At 55.1% G+C, this 18242-nt stretch overlaps 2 protein-coding genes across 2 annotated transcripts in view; both read left to right on the top strand.

Moving 5' to 3' along the window:
- psma3 (proteasome 20S subunit alpha 3) overlaps positions 1-2565 on the top strand; it is a 10084-nt gene extending 7519 nt beyond the window's left edge. The window contains exons 10-11 of the mRNA XM_074660421.1: positions 1394-1458; positions 2419-2565. Coding sequence (XP_074516522.1) covers positions 1394-1458; positions 2419-2463 — 110 coding nt within the window. The 3' untranslated portion in view covers positions 2464-2565. The remainder of the gene's footprint in view (positions 1-1393; positions 1459-2418) is intronic.
- Positions 2566-5567: 3002 nt separating this feature from the next.
- arid4a (AT-rich interactive domain 4A) overlaps positions 5568-18242 on the top strand; it is a 47258-nt gene continuing 34583 nt past the window's right edge. The window contains exons 1-2 of the mRNA XM_074661165.1: positions 5568-5745; positions 6365-6415. Coding sequence (XP_074517266.1) covers positions 5716-5745; positions 6365-6415 — 81 coding nt within the window. The 5' untranslated portion in view covers positions 5568-5715. The remainder of the gene's footprint in view (positions 5746-6364; positions 6416-18242) is intronic.

Below are 18242 nucleotides of genomic sequence, written 5' to 3' on the forward strand. Positions count from 1 at the left end.
GCTCTGCTTCTCTACTTCCTGTTTACTTCCTGGTTTGACCCGCGACAGAATACACCAGCACAGAGAGACCTCGTTAAACAGCCGATCACTGATCAATACAGTCGATCAGAGTGATCGATCAGCGGGGACGGATGATGAGAGTCACAGAGGTTTCGCTCACTGGACTGAACTCCTGTGATGTTACTTCCTCTTGGCTGTCTGACCAATCCCTGAGCTGACCTCCACGCACACACACACACACTCACACACACTCACACACACACTCACACACACACTTACACACACACTTACACACACACACTCACACTCACACACACACAAACACACACAAAAACACACACTCACACTCACACACACACTCACACTCACACACACACTTACACACACACAAACACACACAAAAACACACACACTCACACTCACACACACTCACCAGCTAGTGACGCCGTGCTGAGGACGTTTCCTCACCGGTTAATAATCTGGTGTTCCTTCACCAGGAGAGCTCCTCACTGATGACGCTCAGCGTCTGGATCTGTACCGCCGGCTGGCGGTGTGAACGGACGCCGTTCCTCTCAGGAAACATCCGGGGTGGAAACAACATGGACTCACCGATGTATCGCCGTATTTGATTCTTCTGATTTCTAAACAGATATTTTAATATCTGAGTCTATGTGGAGGTAGCAGGAAGTCACCGCTTTTATTGTGGTAGTCTGAGTAACGTGACGTCATATCCGTTCTGTATCCGTCAACCAAAACAAACCTCAGTTCACGCCGCCTTCGCCAAACAGGAAGAGGGACCGTCCGTCCGTTCCACGCTTCCCGTTCGCTGCCTGTGTAAGCAGCTGTGCAGCAATGCATTCTGGGAGCGTGGCGGTGGCGCGGTTCAAGAGACGGTCCGTCGCCCGCTCCTCTTTTGCATAAAGTTGAGGTCGAGGCTACTTGATGTAAATCAGCGGCGTCCGACGCGACTCGCCGCCTCTGGAGACTCTAGAAACGTTAAAGTGACCGTTGATCAGACGGATTCATCACCACGACCATCTCTCCATTCAGCGTCTCCACAAACCTCTCAGTCAACTCGTTTCATGGTTTCATGACACAAGAGGAGAAAGTTTCCGCCCCGTGACCACGAACCATCACAATGTTGGCGAAGCATTTCAGAGATGGATGTGTTGCTGGTAGGTTAGCTCACGGCGGGACGTTAGCAGGAGGCTAAACTATTAGCAACATGTTCTCTACATCTCGCTAACACTTTCACCTTCTGTGTGACCGCTGAGGTCACGGCCGAGGTCACCGCCGTGGTCACCGCTGAGGTCACAGCAGCAGCAGTGGTGGCGGTGGAGGTTAGCGGAATGCTAAGCTAAACTGTGGTTGAACTGTGTTCTCTTGTCCTCAGTGACTAACGGACGCCACGTGCTGGTACCCAGAGACGTCCGAGAGGAAGCTGAGAAATACGCCAAGGTGAGCAGCACACATCTGTAATCTAATATCATCATATATAAACACCTGAGAAGATTATTGATCCGTCTTCAGAACCGCTCTTTCATCAAGTCTCTTTCCATCGTTGAATGACTGACTGAATGACTGAATGAATGACTGAATGACTGACTGACTGAGTGACTGACTGACTGAGTGACTGACTGACTGAGTGACTGACTGACTGAGTGACTGACTGAGTGACTGACTGACTGACTGAATGAATGACTGACTGACTGACTGAGTGACTGACTGACTGAGTGACTGACTGACTGAGTGACTGACTGAATGACTGACTGACTGAGTGACTGACTGACTGAGTGACTGACTGACTGAGTGACTGACTGACTGAGTGACTGACTGAGTGACTGACTGACTGACTGAATGAATGACTGACTGACTGACTGAGTGACTGACTGACTGAGTGACTGACTGACTGAGTGACTGACTGAATGACTGACTGACTGAGTGACTGACTGACTGAGTGACTGACTGACTGAGTGACTGAATGAATGACTGACTGAATGACTGAATGAATTGGTTGCATCTCTGATCTGGTTACGCTGCCGTAAAGTGGTATCGGAGCTGTTTTACGAGTACATGAGCACCAGATACCGATACCGGTATCTGGTCCGATACCGGTATCGGTATCGGACCAGTGATAAAACATGTGAGATTAATGGTGATTAAAGATGTGAACTGGCGCCTGGTTAGCTCAGTCGGTAGAGCGGGCGCCCATGTACGGCCAAGGCTCAGTCCTAGCCGCGGTGGACCCCGGTTCGAATCCGGCCTGTGGACCTTTCCGCATGTCATCTCTCTCTCTCTCCCCCTTTCCAACACCCTATCCACTGTCCGATCAATAAATGCTTAAAAAATGCCCCCAAAAAATATCTTTAAAAGAAAAAAGATGTGAAGTGGTTGACGTGGTGTGTCTGTGTGTTTCAGGACTCTCTGGAGGAGGAGGACGACTCTGATGAAGACAACATGTAGTCTCTCCTCTGCTGCTCCTTCTTCATGTTTTCTAGTTTAATAACGTTCATGTTTCTGCTCTGATCAGTTTCAGCTTTCACAATAAAAAATATGTTTTCTGTTTTTCTGTCTGACTCATTAACCCCCCCGACCCGTCAGTCAGGAGGAACCAGGTACTTCTACTCTAGTACTGTACATTTAAGGTACTTAAAGGTCCTGTTAGTAACGTAAGGTATAAATCCTTGCTGGTCGGTGTCTCATGGTCTCTCGTGTGTCTCCTGGTCTCTCGTGTGTCTCATGGTCTCTCGTGTGTCTCATGGTCTCTCGTGTGTCTCCTGGTCTCGTGTGTCTCATGGTCTCTCGTGTGTCTCATGGTCTCTCGTGTGTCTCCTGGTCTCTCGTGTGTCTCCTGGTCTCTCGTGTGTCTCATGGTCTCTCGTGTGTCTCATGGTCTCTCGTGTGTCTCATGGTCTCTCGTGTGTCTCATGGTCTCTCGTGTGTCTCATGGTCTCGTGTGTCTCATGGTCTCTCGTGTGTCTCATGGTCTCTCGTGTGTCTCATGGTCTCTCGTGTGTCTCATGGTCTCTCGTGTGTCTCATGGTCTCGTGTGTCTCATGGTCTCTCGTGTGTCTCATGGTCTCGTGTGTCTCATGGTCTCGTGTGTCTCATGGTCTCGTGTGTCTCATGGTCTCTCGTGTGTCTCCTGGTCTCTCGTGTGTCTCCTGGTCTCTCGTGTGTCTCATGGTCTCTCGTGTGTCTCATGGTGTCTCGTGTGTCTCCTGGTCTCGTGTGTCTCCTGGTCTCTCGTGTGTCTCATGGTCTCTCGTGTGTCTCATGGTCTCTCGTGTGTCTCATGGTCTCTCGTGTGTCTCATGGTCTCTCGTGTGTCTCCTGGTCTCTCGTGTGTCTCATGGTCTCTCGTGTGTCTCATGGTCTCTCGTGTGTCTCCTGGTCTCTCGTGTGTCTCCGCTGTTCAGACTCAGACTCCAACACGAACTCCAGTGAAGCAGCAAAACCTCTTGGTTGTATCTAGTGAAGCTGTTAAACAGTGTTGGCCGCGGTCGGAGGACGCGGGGGAGACCGTAGCTTTGGTCTCCAGGACCGGAGTCTCTGCTCCTCTGCTCCTCTGCTCCTCTGCCTGCCTTCACTCACACACCGTGCTCCTTCTCTCTCTCTCTCTCTCCACCTCTCACGTGCATGCTGCTCACTCCACACTGCAGAAGAGTTAGTTTAGCTCTGAGAATATCTAGTGAATGTTCAGTGGACGTTTGTGCAGAAATAACTGCTGCAGCTCCTCCAGACCAACAGAGGTTTCCCGTGTCTTGTGAAGTGACGGGGCTCCGCAGAGAGAAACGTTATCGTCTCCCCCGTTCCCTCCGGCCGCGGTCGGGAGGCTGAGGCGGGAAAAGCCAACACTAGGATCAGCATTGATTCATGGAGAGACCTTGGTCTGGTCAGCTAACATTACTGCCAAGCAGCTGGAATATAGAGTGATATTGTGCTTTTAGCTGACGTGTGTCTCCTCACTGTGTTGAGCGATGCTCCTTCATGTCTATGTAGAGCGAGCACAAGCGCCAGCAACAGGACGCTGACTTTAGTTGACTTAACGGACACAGGTGAAGCTGTTAACACATTTAGGATTCTAACTAACAGTCCCTTTAAATATATAATAATAAACATGAAATATATAATAACAAACAGTCCCTTTAAGTTGAGTATTTCCATGTTCTGCTACTTTCTACTTTGAGGTAACTGTAATACTTTATACTTTATCCATAGACATCACATGGAATGTGTAGTAGTAGTAGTAGTAGTAGTAGTAGTAGTAGTACTTGTACTGCAGTAAAGGACCAGAGTACTACTGTCCAGAAGGTGTGAAGGGCTCAGTGTGTATTAGACAGGAACATACCATATATGGTTTTGTCGTCACTCTCTTCCTGTGACGTAAGGCGCCGATGAGCCCGCCCACTGGACGAACCGCGTCACAAACACCGAGTGTCTCCGAATAAAACCGACGTTTGTTCCCGTGATTCTGGTTTAAATGTGTTTTTATAGTGTTCTGGCTCCGGTTCGGCTCGTTTAGCGGGTGTTTGTGTATCAGCGGACCGGTTCGGAGCCTGGTTCAACACGACCCCCCGAGATGTGACGTTTTCTCACGTATGGACCCGCATCGCCAAACTCCATTTAAAAAAGTGACCACTAAAGGTTGACAGCGGTCATCGGCCAGTTATTGACGTAAAAGAACAGAATTTGGGAGCTATAACAAAGTCACAATAGCACCTCTTAGTTTCGGCTTACATGTCATGCAACAAGCAGCTCGTATATAAACACTAATTGCACTTTTATTCACTATTTGACCTGTTTCCGGTGAATCCGGTCCAGCAGCTTTCACCTCGGAACGCGGTGGCGAACCGTTGTAATTGTTTATATTTTGTGTACATTAATTCATGCTTTGTGAGCAGATATATTATAAATTGTAACGGCTTCCAGAATGTATTGTGTGTTTGTCTCGCAGGTCCGCAGCTCAGTGGTAAACAGGTTCTGTTAAATGAGCAGGTTTCTGAATGGAGTCTGGTGAGCGGCTCACAGCACGTAACGGGGCGGGGCTTCCTGCAGTGACGCGTTAGACGGAAGCCCGCTCAGCCAATAGCGACGCTCCGCTTCTTGGAACAAAACGCGCGAGACCAATTACGATCCTCAGTGGCGGGTTTTTTCTTGTGAACTTGCCTCTGATTGGACAACCATCCAGCGGATGCCGTCATTTCCCTCGTGGCGCCGCGTTCGTATCGACCAATAGCGACGCCAGAAGACGGTATGTCCTATTAAAATCCAGGAATCGCTCGACCAATCAGATTGCTCCGTTGCGTCCAGCGCTGTCACCGCAGCCAATCAGGTGTCTGGAAACAGAGCTCAGAGCTCAACAGCTTGTTGTTCGTGTCTCGCTGTTAAAGAGGAGAAGCAGCGGAGCCGCTAGTGTGAGTATAGAACCCTATAGAACCCTATAGAACACTATAGAACACTATTAAAACCTTCCTCTGACTCTGATCCCCGGTAGAACCGGAGAACCGGAGCCGTGTGGATGTGACCGGCAGCTCTCAGTGAGTCTCTGTAAGTCTCTGTAGCTCTGTGTTTAGCTGTGATGAGTCTCTGATGGCTGCTGGTTGTTGTTCACTGAAGACATGAAGACATGAAGACAAGCTGCTGCTGCTCTGAGGAGACAAACATCACACAACCAATCATCAATAAGAAACACAACAGTTGTGGTTCCGTCCAATGTCACCCGGTCCGGTCCGGTTCGGCTCGGTACGAACTTAGTTTAGCCTGAAACACGAGCTAATGTCGCAGCTAGCAGCTAGCTGCGCTGTTAGCTGCTCTGCTAGCAGAGCAGCTAGCAGCAGCTTTACATCTGATCCACTGACTAGCTAGCGAGCTAACTGTAGCTAACGGCTAACCCTGTTAGCCGTTAGCTACAGTTAGCTCAGAGAGCCTGAGCGCTGCTGCTGCCGTCACACACACAGAGTTTACACTTTACTGGTGCCGGGACTCGGTTCTGTCTGTCCCGGGTCTCTGTCTCCAGCAGCTGCTAGCAGCGGGTTAGAGAGGAGGGGGGGGAGTTAGCCGAGCTGTGATGGCGACCAGACCCAGAGACTGAGAGGAGCGGGAAGACAGACTGCTCTCCGTGTCCCCTTTCCGTGTGTCCTCTCCGTGTCTCCCTGTCCTCTCTCCATGTCCTCTCCTCTGAACCGTCAGCCGGCTGTAACCGGAGCTCTGTGTCCGGTGTGAGTAGCGCTGCTAGCTGCCTCAGAGTCCGGGGGGGGGGGTCAGAGGCTAGTTGGTTAGCTTAGCATTGTCTTAGTGTGACATCCTGTCCCCGTCTGTCCTCTGCTGTCCAGCTAAGTCCCGTCCTGTCTCTGTTTTTCAGCGATCCACCATCTTCCGAGCTGGACTCCCTCAAATAACCGGAGACATGAAGGTGAGTGTTTGACCTGAGACACCAACTGAGACACCAACTGAGACACCGACCGGTCCCAGTCTGAGACACCAACTGAGACACCGACCGGTCCCAGTCTGAGACACCGACTGAGACACCGACTGAGACACCGACTGGTCCCAGTCTGAGACACCAACTGAGACACCGACCGGTCCCAGTCTGAGACACCGACTGAGACACCGACTGAGACACCGACTGGTCCCAGTCTGAGACACCAACTGAGACACCGACCGGTCCCAGTCTGAGACACCGACTGAGACACCGACTGAGACACCGACCGGTCCCAGTCTGAGACACCGACTGAGACACCGACTGAGACACCGACTGAGACACCGACCGGTCCCAGTCTGAGACACCGACTGAGACACCGACTGAGACACCGACCGGTCCCAGTCTGAGACACCGACTGAGACACCGACTGAGACACCGACTGGTCCCAGTCTGAGACACCAACTGAGACACCGACCGGTCCCAGTCTGAGACACCAACTGAGACACCGACCGGTCCCAGTCTGAGACACCAACTGAGACACCGACCGGTCCCAGTCTGAGACACCAACTGAGACACCGACCGGTCCCAGTCTGAGACACCAACTGAGACACCGACCGGTCCCAGTCTGAGACACCAACTGAGACACCGACCGGTCCCAGTCTGAGACACCGACTGGTCCCAGTCTGAGACACCAACTGAGACACCGACTGGTCCCAGTCTGAGACACAGACTGGTCCCATTCTGAGACACAAACTGGTCCCAGTCTGAGACACCGACTGGTCCCAGTCTGTGACACCAACTGAGACACCAACTGGTCCCAGTCTGAGACACCAACTTGTCCCAGCCTGAGACACCGACTGGTCCCAGTCTGAGACACCAACTGAGACACCGACTGAGACACCGACCGGTCCCAGTCTGAGACACCAACTGAGACACCGACTGAGACACCGACTGGTCCCAGTCTGAGACACCAACTGAGACACCAACTGGTCCCAGTCTGAGACACCAACTGGTCCCAGTCTGAGACACCGACTGAGACACCAACTGGTCCCAGTCTGAGACACCGACTGGTCCCAGTCTGAGACACCGACTGAGACACAGACTGGTCCCAGCCTGAGACACCAACTGATCCCAGTCTGAGACACCGACTGGTCCCAGTCTGAGACACCAACTGGTCCCAGTCTGAGACACCGACTGAGACACAGACTGGTCCCAGTCTGAGACACCAACTGAGACACCAACTGGTCCCAGTCTGAGACACCAACTGGTCCCAGTCTGAGACACCGACTGAGACACCAACTGGTCCCAGTCTGAGACACCGACTGGTCCCAGTCTGAGACACCGACTGAGACACAGACTGGTCCCAGCCTGAGACACCAACTGATCCCAGTCTGAGACACCGACTGGTCCCAGTCTGAGACACCAACTGGTCCCAGTCTGAGACACCAACTAAGACACCAACTGGTCCCAGTCTGAGACACCGAATGAGACACCGACTGGTCCCAGTCTGAGACACCAACTGAGACACCAACTGGTCCCAGTCCGAGACACCGACTGAGACACCAACTGGTCCCAGTCTGAGACACCAACTGGTCCCAGTCTGAGACACCGAATGAGACACCGACTGGTCCCAGTCTGAGACACCAACTGGTCCCAGTCTGAGACACCGACTGGTCCCAGTCTGAGACACCGACTGGTCCCAGTCTGAGACACCAACTGAGACCAACTGGTCCCAGTCTGAGACACCAACTGGTCCCAGTCTGAGACACTGAATGAGACACCGACCGGTCCCAGTCTGAGACACCAACTGAGACACCGACCGGTCCCAGTCTGAGACACCGACTGAGACACCGACTGAGACACCGACTGGTCCCAGTCTGAGACACCAACTGAGACACCGACCGGTCCCAGTCTGAGACACCAACTGAGACACCGACCGGTCCCAGTCTGAGACACCAACTGAGACACCGACCGGTCCCAGTCTGAGACACCAACTGAGACACCGACTGAGACACCAACTGGTCCCAGTCTGAGACACCAACTGAGACACCGACTGAGACACCGACTGGTCCCAGTCTGAGACACCAACTGAGACAACGACCGGTCCCAGTCTGAGACACCGACTGAGACACAAACTGGTCCCAGCCTGAGACACCAACTGATCCCAGTCTGAGACACCGACTGGTCCCAGTCTGAGACACCAACTGGTCCCAGTCTGAGACACCAACTGGTCCCAGTCTGAGACACCAACTGGTCCCAGTCTGAGACACCGAATGAGACACCGACTGGTCCCAGTCTGAGACACCGACTGAGACACCAACTGGTCCCAGTCCGAGACACCGACTGAGACACCAACTGGTCCCAGTCTGAGACACCGACTGGTCCCAGTCTGAGACACCAACTGATCCCAGTCTGAGACACCGACTGGTCCCAGTCTGAGGCACCGACTGGTTCAAGTCTGAGGCACCGACTGGTTCAAGTCTGAGGCACCGACTGGTCCCAGTCTGAGGCACCGACTGGTCCCAGTCTGAGGCACCGACTGGTCCCAGTCTGAGGCACCGACTGGTCCCAGTCTGAGGCACCGACTGGTCCCAGTCTGAGACACCGACTGGTTCAAGTCTGAGGCACCGACTGGTCCCAGTCTGAGGCACCGACTGGTCCCAGTCTGAGGCACCGACTGGTCCCAGTCTGAGACACCGACTGGTCCCAGTCTGAGACACCGACTGGTCCCAGTCTGAGACACCGACTGGTCCCAGTCTGAGACACCTACTGGTCCCAGTCTGAGACACCAACTTGTCCCAGCCTGAGACACCGACTGGTCCCAGTCTGAGACACCAACTGAGACACCGACCGGTCCCAGTCTGAGACACCAACTGAGACACCAACTGAGACACCGACTGAGACACCGACCGGTCCCAGTCTGAGACACCAACTGAGACACCGACTGAGACACCAACTGGTCCCAGTCTGAGACACCAACTGAGACACCGACTGAGACACCAACTGGTCCCAGTCTGAGACACCAACTGGTCCCAGTCTGAGACACCGACTGGTCCCAGTCTGAGACACCAACTGAGACACCAACTGGTCCCAGTCTGAGACACCAACTGGTCCCAGTCTGAGACATCGACTGGTCCCAGCCTGAGACACCAACTGATCCCAGTCTGAGACACCGACTGGTCCCAGTCTGAGACATCAACTGAGACACCAACTGGTCCCAGTCTGAGACACCAACTGGTCCCAGTCTGAGACACCAACTAAGACACCAACTGGTCCCAGTCTGAGACACCAACTGAGACACCAACTGGTCCCAGTCCGAGACACCGACTGAGACACCAACTGGTCCCAGTCTGGGACACCGACTGGTCCCAGTCTGAGACACCAACTGAGACACCGACTGGTCCCAGTCTGAGACACCAACTGAGACACCGACCGGTCCCAGTCTGAGACACCGACTGAGACACCGACTGAGACACCGACCGGTCCCAGTCTGAGACACCGACTGAGACACCGACCGGTCCCAGTCTGAGACACCAACTGAGACACCGACCGGTCCCAGTCTGAGACACCAACTGAGACACCGACCGGTCCCAGTCTGAGACACCAACTGAGACACCGACCGGTCCCAGTCTGAGACACCAACTGAGACACCGACCGGTCCCAGTCTGAGACACCAACTGAGACACCGACCGGTCCCAGTCTGAGACACCAACTGAGACACCGACTGAGACACCGACCGGTCCCAGTCTGAGACACCAACTGAGACACCGACCGGTCCCAGTCTGAGACACCGACTGAGACACCGACCGGTCCCAGTCTGAGACACCAACTGAGACACCGACTGGTCCCAGTCTGAGACACCAACTGAGACAACGACCGGTCCCAGTCTGAGACACCGACTGAGACACAAACTGGTCCCAGCCTGAGACACCAACTGATCCCAGTCTGAGACACCGACTGGTCCCAGTCTGAGACACCAACTGGTCCCAGTCTGAGACACCAACTGGTCCCAGTCTGAGACACCAACTAAGACACCAACTGGTCCCAGTCTGAGACACCGAATGAGACACCGACTGGTCCCAGTCTGAGACACCGACTGAGACACCAACTGGTCCCAGTCTGAGACACCAACTAAGACACCAACTGGTCCCAGTCTGAGACACCGAATGAGACACCGACTGGTCCCAGTCTGAGACACCGACTGAGACACCGACTGGTCCCAGTCCGAGACACCGACTGAGACACCAACTGGTCCCAGTCTGAGACACCAACTGGTCCCAGTCTGAGACACCGACTGGTCCCAGTCTGAGACACCAACTGATCCCAGTCTGAGACACCAACTGGTCCCAGTCTGAGACACCGACTGGTCCCAGTCTGAGACACCGACTGGTCCCAGTCTGAGACACCGACTGGTCCCAGTCTGAGACACCAACTGAGACACCAACTGGTCCCAGTCTGAGACACTGACTGGTCCCAGTCTGAGACACCAACTGGGACACCAACTGGTCCCAGTCTGAGACACCAACTGGTCCCAGTCTGACACACCAACTGAGACACCAACTGGTCCCAGTCTGAGACACTGACTGGTCCCAGTCTGAGACACCGACTGGTCCCAGTCTGAGACACCAACTGAGACACCAACTGGTCCCAGTCTGAGACACTGACTGGTCCCAGTCTGAGACACCAACTGAGACACCGACTGGTCCCAGTCTGAGACACCAACTGGTCCCAGTCTGACACACCAACTGAGACACCAACTGGTCCCAGTCTGAGACACCGACTGGTCCCAGTCTGAGACACCAACTGAGACACCAACTGGTCCCAGTCTGAGACACTGACTGGTCCCAGTCTGAGACACCAACTGGGACACCAACTGGTCCCAGTCTGAGACACCAACTGGTCCCAGTCTGACACACCAACTGAGACACCAACTGGTCCCAGTCTGAGACACTGACTGGTCCCAGTCTGAGACACCAACTGGGACACCAACTGGTCCCAGTCTGAGACACCAACTGGTCCCAGTCTGACACACCAACTGAGACACCAACTGGTCCCAGTCTGAGACACTGACTGGTCCCAGTCTGAGACACCAACTGGTCCCAGTCTGAGACACCTACTGGTCCCAGTCTGAGACACCAACTTGTCCCAGTCTGAGACACCAACTGAGACACCGACCGGTCCCAGTCTGAGACACCAACTGAGACACCAACTGAGACACCGACTGAGACACCAACTGAGACACCAACTGAGACACCGACCGGTCCCAGTCTGAGACACCGACTGGTCCCAGTCTGAGACACCGACTGATCCCAGTCTGAGACACCAACTGGTCCCAGTCTGAGACACCAACTGAGACACCAACTGAGACACCGACTGAGACACCAATTGGTCCCAGTCTGAGACACCGACTGGTCCCAGTCTGAGACACCAACTGATCCCAGTCTGAGACACCAACTGGTCCCAGTCTGAGACACCGACTGGTTCAAGTCTGAGGCACCGACTGGTCCCAGTCTGAGGTCCCAGTCTGAGACACTGACTGGTCCCAGTCTGAGACACCAACTGGGACACCAACTGGTCCCAGTCTGAGACACCAACTGGTCCCAGTCTGACACACCAACTGAGACACCAACTGGTCCCAGTCTGAGACACCGACTGGTCCCAGTCTGAGACACCGACTGGTTCAAGTCTGAGACACCGACTGGTTCAAGTCTGAGGCACCGACTGGTCCCAGTCTGAGGCACCGACTGGTTCAAGTCTGAGGCACCGACTGGTTCAAGTCTGAGGCACCGACTGGTCCCAGTCTGAGGCACCGACTGGTCCCAGTCTGAGACACCGACTGGTTCAAGTCTGAGGCACCGACTGGTCCCAGTCTGAGGCACCGACTGGTCCCAGTCTGAGGCACCGACTGGTCCCAGTCTGAGACACCGACTGGTCCCAGTCTGAGACACCGACTGGTCCCAGTCTGAGGCACCGACTGGTCCCAGTCTGAGACACCGACTGGTTCAAGTCTGAGGCACCGACTGGTCCCAGTCTGAGGCACCGACTGGTCCCAGTCTGAGGCACCGACTGGTCCCAGTCTGAGACACCGACTGGTCCCAGTCTGAGACACCAACTGGTCCCAGTCTGAGACACCAACTGGTCCCAGTCTGAGACACCTACTGGTCCCAGTCTGAGACACCAACTTGTCCCAGCCTGAGACACCGACTGGTCCCAGTCTGAGACACCAACTGAGACACCGACCGGTCCCAGTCTGAGACACCAACTGAGACACCAACTGAGACACCGACTGAGACACCGACCGGTCCCAGTCTGAGACACCAACTGAGACACCGACTGAGACACCAACTGGTCCCAGTCTGAGACACCAACTGAGACACCGACTGAGACACCAACTGGTCCCAGTCTGAGACACCAACTGGTCCCAGTCTGAGACACCGACTGGTCCCAGTCTGAGACACCAACTGAGACACCAACTGGTCCCAGTCTGAGACACCAACTGGTCCCAGTCTGAGACATCGACTGGTCCCAGCCTGAGACACCAACTGATCCCAGTCTGAGACACCGACTGGTCCCAGTCTGAGACATCAACTGAGACACCAACTGGTCCCAGTCTGAGACACCAACTGGTCCCAGTCTGAGACACCAACTAAGACACCAACTGGTCCCAGTCTGAGACACCAACTGAGACACCAACTGGTCCCAGTCCGAGACACCGACTGAGACACCAACTGGTCCCAGTCTGAGACACCGACTGGTCCCAGTCTGAGACACCAACTGAGACACCGACTGGTCCCAGTCTGAGACACCGACTGGTCCCAGTCTGAGACACCGACTGAGACACAGACTGGTCCCAGTCTGAGACACAGACTGGTCCAAGTCTGAGACACCAACTGGTCCCAGTCTGAGACACCGAATGAGACACCGACTGGTCCCAGTCTGAGACACCAACTGAGACACCAACTGGTCCCAGTCCGAGACACCGACTGAGACACCAACTGGTCCCAGTCTGAGACACCAACTGGTCCCAGTCTGAGACACCAACTAAGACACCAACTGGTCCCAGTCTGAGACACCGAATGAGACACCGACTGGTCCCAGTCTGAGACACCAACTGAGACACCAACTGGTCCCAGTCCGAGACACCGACTGAGACACCAACTGGTCCCAGTCTGAGACACCGACTGGTCCCAGTCTGAGACACCAACTGAGACACCGACTGGTCCCAGTCTGAGACACCGACTGGTCCCAGTCTGAGACACCGACTGGTCCCAGTCTGAGACACCGACTGGTCCCAGTCTGAGACACCACTGGTCCCAGTCTGAGACACCAACTGAGACCAACTGGTCCCAGTCTGAGACACCAACTGGTCCCAGTCTGAGACACCGAATGAGACACCGACCGGTCCCAGTCTGAGACACCAACTGAGACACCGACCGGTCCCAGTCTGAGACACCGACTGAGACACCGACTGAGACACCGACCGGTCCCAGTCTGAGACACCGACTGAGACACCGACCGGTCCCAGTCTGAGACACCAACTGAGACACCGACCGGTCCCAGTCTGAGACACCAACTGAGACACCGACCGGTCCCAGTCTGAGACACCAACTGAGACACCGACTGGTCCCAGTCTGAGACACCAACTGAGACACCGACCGGTCCCAGTCTGAGACACCAACTGAGACACCGACCGGTCCCAGTCTGAGACACCAACTGAGACACCGACTGAGACACCGACCGGTCCCAGTCTGAGACACCAACTGAGACACCGACCGGTCCCAGTCTGAGACACCAACTGAGACACCAACTGAGACACCGACTGAGACACCGACTGGTCCCAGTCTGAGACACCAACTGAGACAACGACCGGTCCCAGTCTGAGACACCGACTGAGACACAAACTGGTCCCAGCCTGAGACACCAACTGATCCCAGTCTGAGACACCGACTGGTCCCAGTCTGAGACACCAACTGGTCCCAGTCTGAGACACCAACTGGTCCCAGTCTGAGACACCAACTAAGACACCAACTGGTCCCAGTCTGAGACACCGAATGAGACACCGACTGGTCCCAGTCTGAGACACCGACTGAGACACCAACTGGTCCCAGTCTGAGACACCAACTAAGACACCAACTGGTCCCAGTCTGAGACACCGAATGAGACACCGACTGGTCCCAGTCTGAGACACCGACTGAGACACCGACTGGTCCCAGTCCGAGACACCGACTGAGACACCAACTGGTCCCAGTCTGAGACACCGACTGGTCCCAGTCTGAGACACCAACTGATCCCAGTCTGAGACACCAACTGGTCCCAGTCTGAGACACCGACTGGTCCCAGTCTGAGACACCGACTGGTCCCAGTCTGAGACACCGACTGGTCCCAGTCTGAGACACCAACTGAGACACCAACTGGTCCCAGTCTGAGACACTGACTGGTCCCAGTCTGAGACACCAACTGGGACACCAACTGGTCCCAGTCTGAGACACCAACTGGTCCCAGTCTGACACACCAACTGAGACACCAACTGGTCCCAGTCTGAGACACTGACTGGTCCCAGTCTGAGACACCGACTGGTTCAAGTCTGAGGCACCGACTGGTCCCAGTCTGAGGCACCGACTGGTTCAAGTCTGAGGCACCGACTGGTTCAAGTCTGAGGCACCGACTGGTCCCAGTCTGAGACACCGACTGGTTCAAGTCTGAGGCACCGACTGGTCCCAGTCTGAGGCACCGACTGGTCCCAGTCTGAGGCACCGACTGGTCCCAGTCTGAGACACCGACTGGTCCCAGTCTGAGACACCAACTGGTCCCAGTCTGAGACACCAACTGGTCCCAGTCTGAGACACCAACTGGTCCCAGTCTGAGACACCTACTGGTCCCAGTCTGAGACACCAACTTGTCCCAGTCTGAGACACCAACTGAGACACCGACCGGTCCCAGTCTGAGACACCAACTGAGACACCAACTGAGACACCGACTGAGACACCGACCGGTCCCAGTCTGAGACACCGACCGGTCCCAGTCTGAGACACCGACTGATCCCAGTCTGAGACACCAACTGGTCCCAGTCTGAGACACCAACTGAGACACCAACTGAGACACCGACTGAGACACCAATTGGTCCCAGTCTGAGACACCGACTGGTCCCAGTCTGAGACACCAACTGATCCCAGTCTGAGACACCAACTGGTCCCAGTCTGAGACACCGACTGGTTCAAGTCTGAGGCACCGACTGGTCCCAGTCTGAGGTCCCAGTCTGAGACACTGACTGGTCCCAGTCTGAGACACCAACTGGGACACCAACTGGTCCCAGTCTGAGACACCAACTGGTCCCAGTCTGACACACCAACTGAGACACCAACTGGTCCCAGTCTGAGACACCGACTGGTCCCAGTCTGAGACACCGACTGGTTCAAGTCTGAGACACCGACTGGTTCAAGTCTGAGGCACCGACTGGTCCCAGTCTGAGGCACCGACTGGTTCAAGTCTGAGGCACCGACTGGTTCAAGTCTGAGGCACCGACTGGTCCCAGTCTGAGGCACCGACTGGTCCCAGTCTGAGACACCGACTGGTTCAAGTCTGAGGCACCGACTGGTCCCAGTCTGAGGCACCGACTGGTCCCAGTCTGAGGCACCGACTGGTCCCAGTCTGAGGCACCGACTGGTCCCAGTCTGAGGCACCGACTGGTCCCAGTCTGAGACACCGACTGGTCCCAGTCTGAGACACCAACTGGTCCCAGTCTGAGACACCTACTGGTCCCAGTCTGAGACACCAACTTGTCCTAGCCTGAGACACCGACTGGTCCCAGTCTGAGACACCAACTGAGACACCAACTGAGACACCGACTGAGACACCAACCGGTCCCAGTCTGAGACACCAACTGAGACACCGACTGAGACACCAACTGGTCCCAGTCTGAGACACCAACTGAGACACCGACTGAGACACCAACTGGTCCCAGTCTGAGACACCAACTGGTCCCAGTCTGAGACACCGACTGGTCCCAGTCTGAGACACCAACTGAGACACCAACTGGTCCCAGTCTGAGACATCGACTGGTCCCAGCCTGAGACACCAACTGATCCCAGTCTGAGACACCGACTGGTCCCAGTCTGAGACATCAACTGAGACACCAACTGGTCCCAGTCTGAGACACCAACTGGTCCCAGTCTGAGACACCAACTAAGACACCAACTGGTCCCAGTCTGAGACACCAACTGAGACACCAACTGGTCCCAGTCCGAGACACCAACTGAGACACCAACTGGTCCCAGTCCGAGACACCGACTGAGACACCAACTGGTCCCAGTCTGAGACACCGACTGGTCCCAGTCTGAGACACCAACTGAGACACCGACTGGTCCCAGTCTGAGACACCGACTGGTCCCAGTCTGAGACACCGACTGGTCCCAGTCTGAGACACCGACTGAGACACAGACTGGTCCCAGTCTGAGACACAGACTGGTCCAAGTCTGAGACACCGACTGATCCCAGTCTGAGACACCTACTGATCCCAGTCTGAGACACCGACTGGTCCCAGTCTGAGACACCAACTGGTCCCAGTCTGAGACACCAACTGAGACACCAACTGGTCCCAGTCTGAGACACCAACTGAGACACCGACTGAGACACCAACTGGTCCCAGTCTGAGACACCGACTGGTCCCAGTCTGAGACACCGACTGGTCCCAGTCTGAGACACCAACTGAGACACCAACTGGTCCCAGTCTGAGACACCAACTGGTCCCAGTCTGAGACACCAACTAAGACACCAACTGGTCCCAGTCTGAGACACCAACTGAGACACCAACTGGTCCCAGTCCGAGACACCGACTGAGACACCAACTGGTCCCAGTCTGAGACACCGACTGGTCCCAGTCTGAGACACCAACTGAGACACCGACTGGTCCCAGTCTGAGACACCGACTGGTCCCAGTCTGAGACACCGACTGGTCCCAGTCTGAGACACCGACTGAGACACAGACTGGTCCCAGTCTGAGACACAGACTGGTCCAAGTCTGAGACACCGACTGATCCCAGTCTGAGACACCTACTGATCCCAGTCTGAGACACCGACTGGTCCCAGTCTGAGACACCAACTGGTCCCAGTCTGAGACACCAACTGAGACACCAACTGAGACACCAACTGGTCCCAGTCTGAGACACCAACTGAGACACCGACTGGTTCCAGTCTGAGACACTGACTGAGACACAGACTGGTCCCAGTCTGAGACACCGACTGAGACACAGACTGGTCCCAGTCTGAGACACCAACTGGTCCCAGTCTGAGACACCGACTGGTCCCAGTCTGAGACACCGACTGAGACACCAACTGAGACACCGACTGGTCCCAGTCTGAGACACCAACTGGTCCCAGTCTGAGACACCAACTGGTCCCAGTCTGAGACACCGACTGGTTCAAGTCTGAGGCACCGACTGGTCCCAGTCTGAGACACCAACTGAGACACCAACTGGTCCCAGTCTGAGACACTGACTGGTCCCAGTCTGAGACACCAACTGGGACACCAACTGGTCCCAGTCTGAGACACCAACTGGTCCCAGTCTGAGACACCAACTGGGACACCAACTGGTCCCAGTCTGAGACACCAACTGGTCCCAGTCTGACACACCAACTGAGACACAGACTGGTCCCAGTCTGAGACACCAAATGAGACACAGACTGGTCCCAGTCTGAGACACCAACTGAGACACAGACTGGTCCCAGTCTGAGACACCAACTGGTCCCAGTCTGAGACACTGACTGGTCCCAGTCTGAGACACCGACTGGTTCAAGTCTGAGGCACCGACTGGTCCCAGTC

Source organism: Sebastes fasciatus, chromosome 15, assembly GCF_043250625.1.
Source record: "Sebastes fasciatus isolate fSebFas1 chromosome 15, fSebFas1.pri, whole genome shotgun sequence".
NCBI classification, from domain to species: Eukaryota; Metazoa; Chordata; class Actinopteri; order Perciformes; family Sebastidae; genus Sebastes; species Sebastes fasciatus.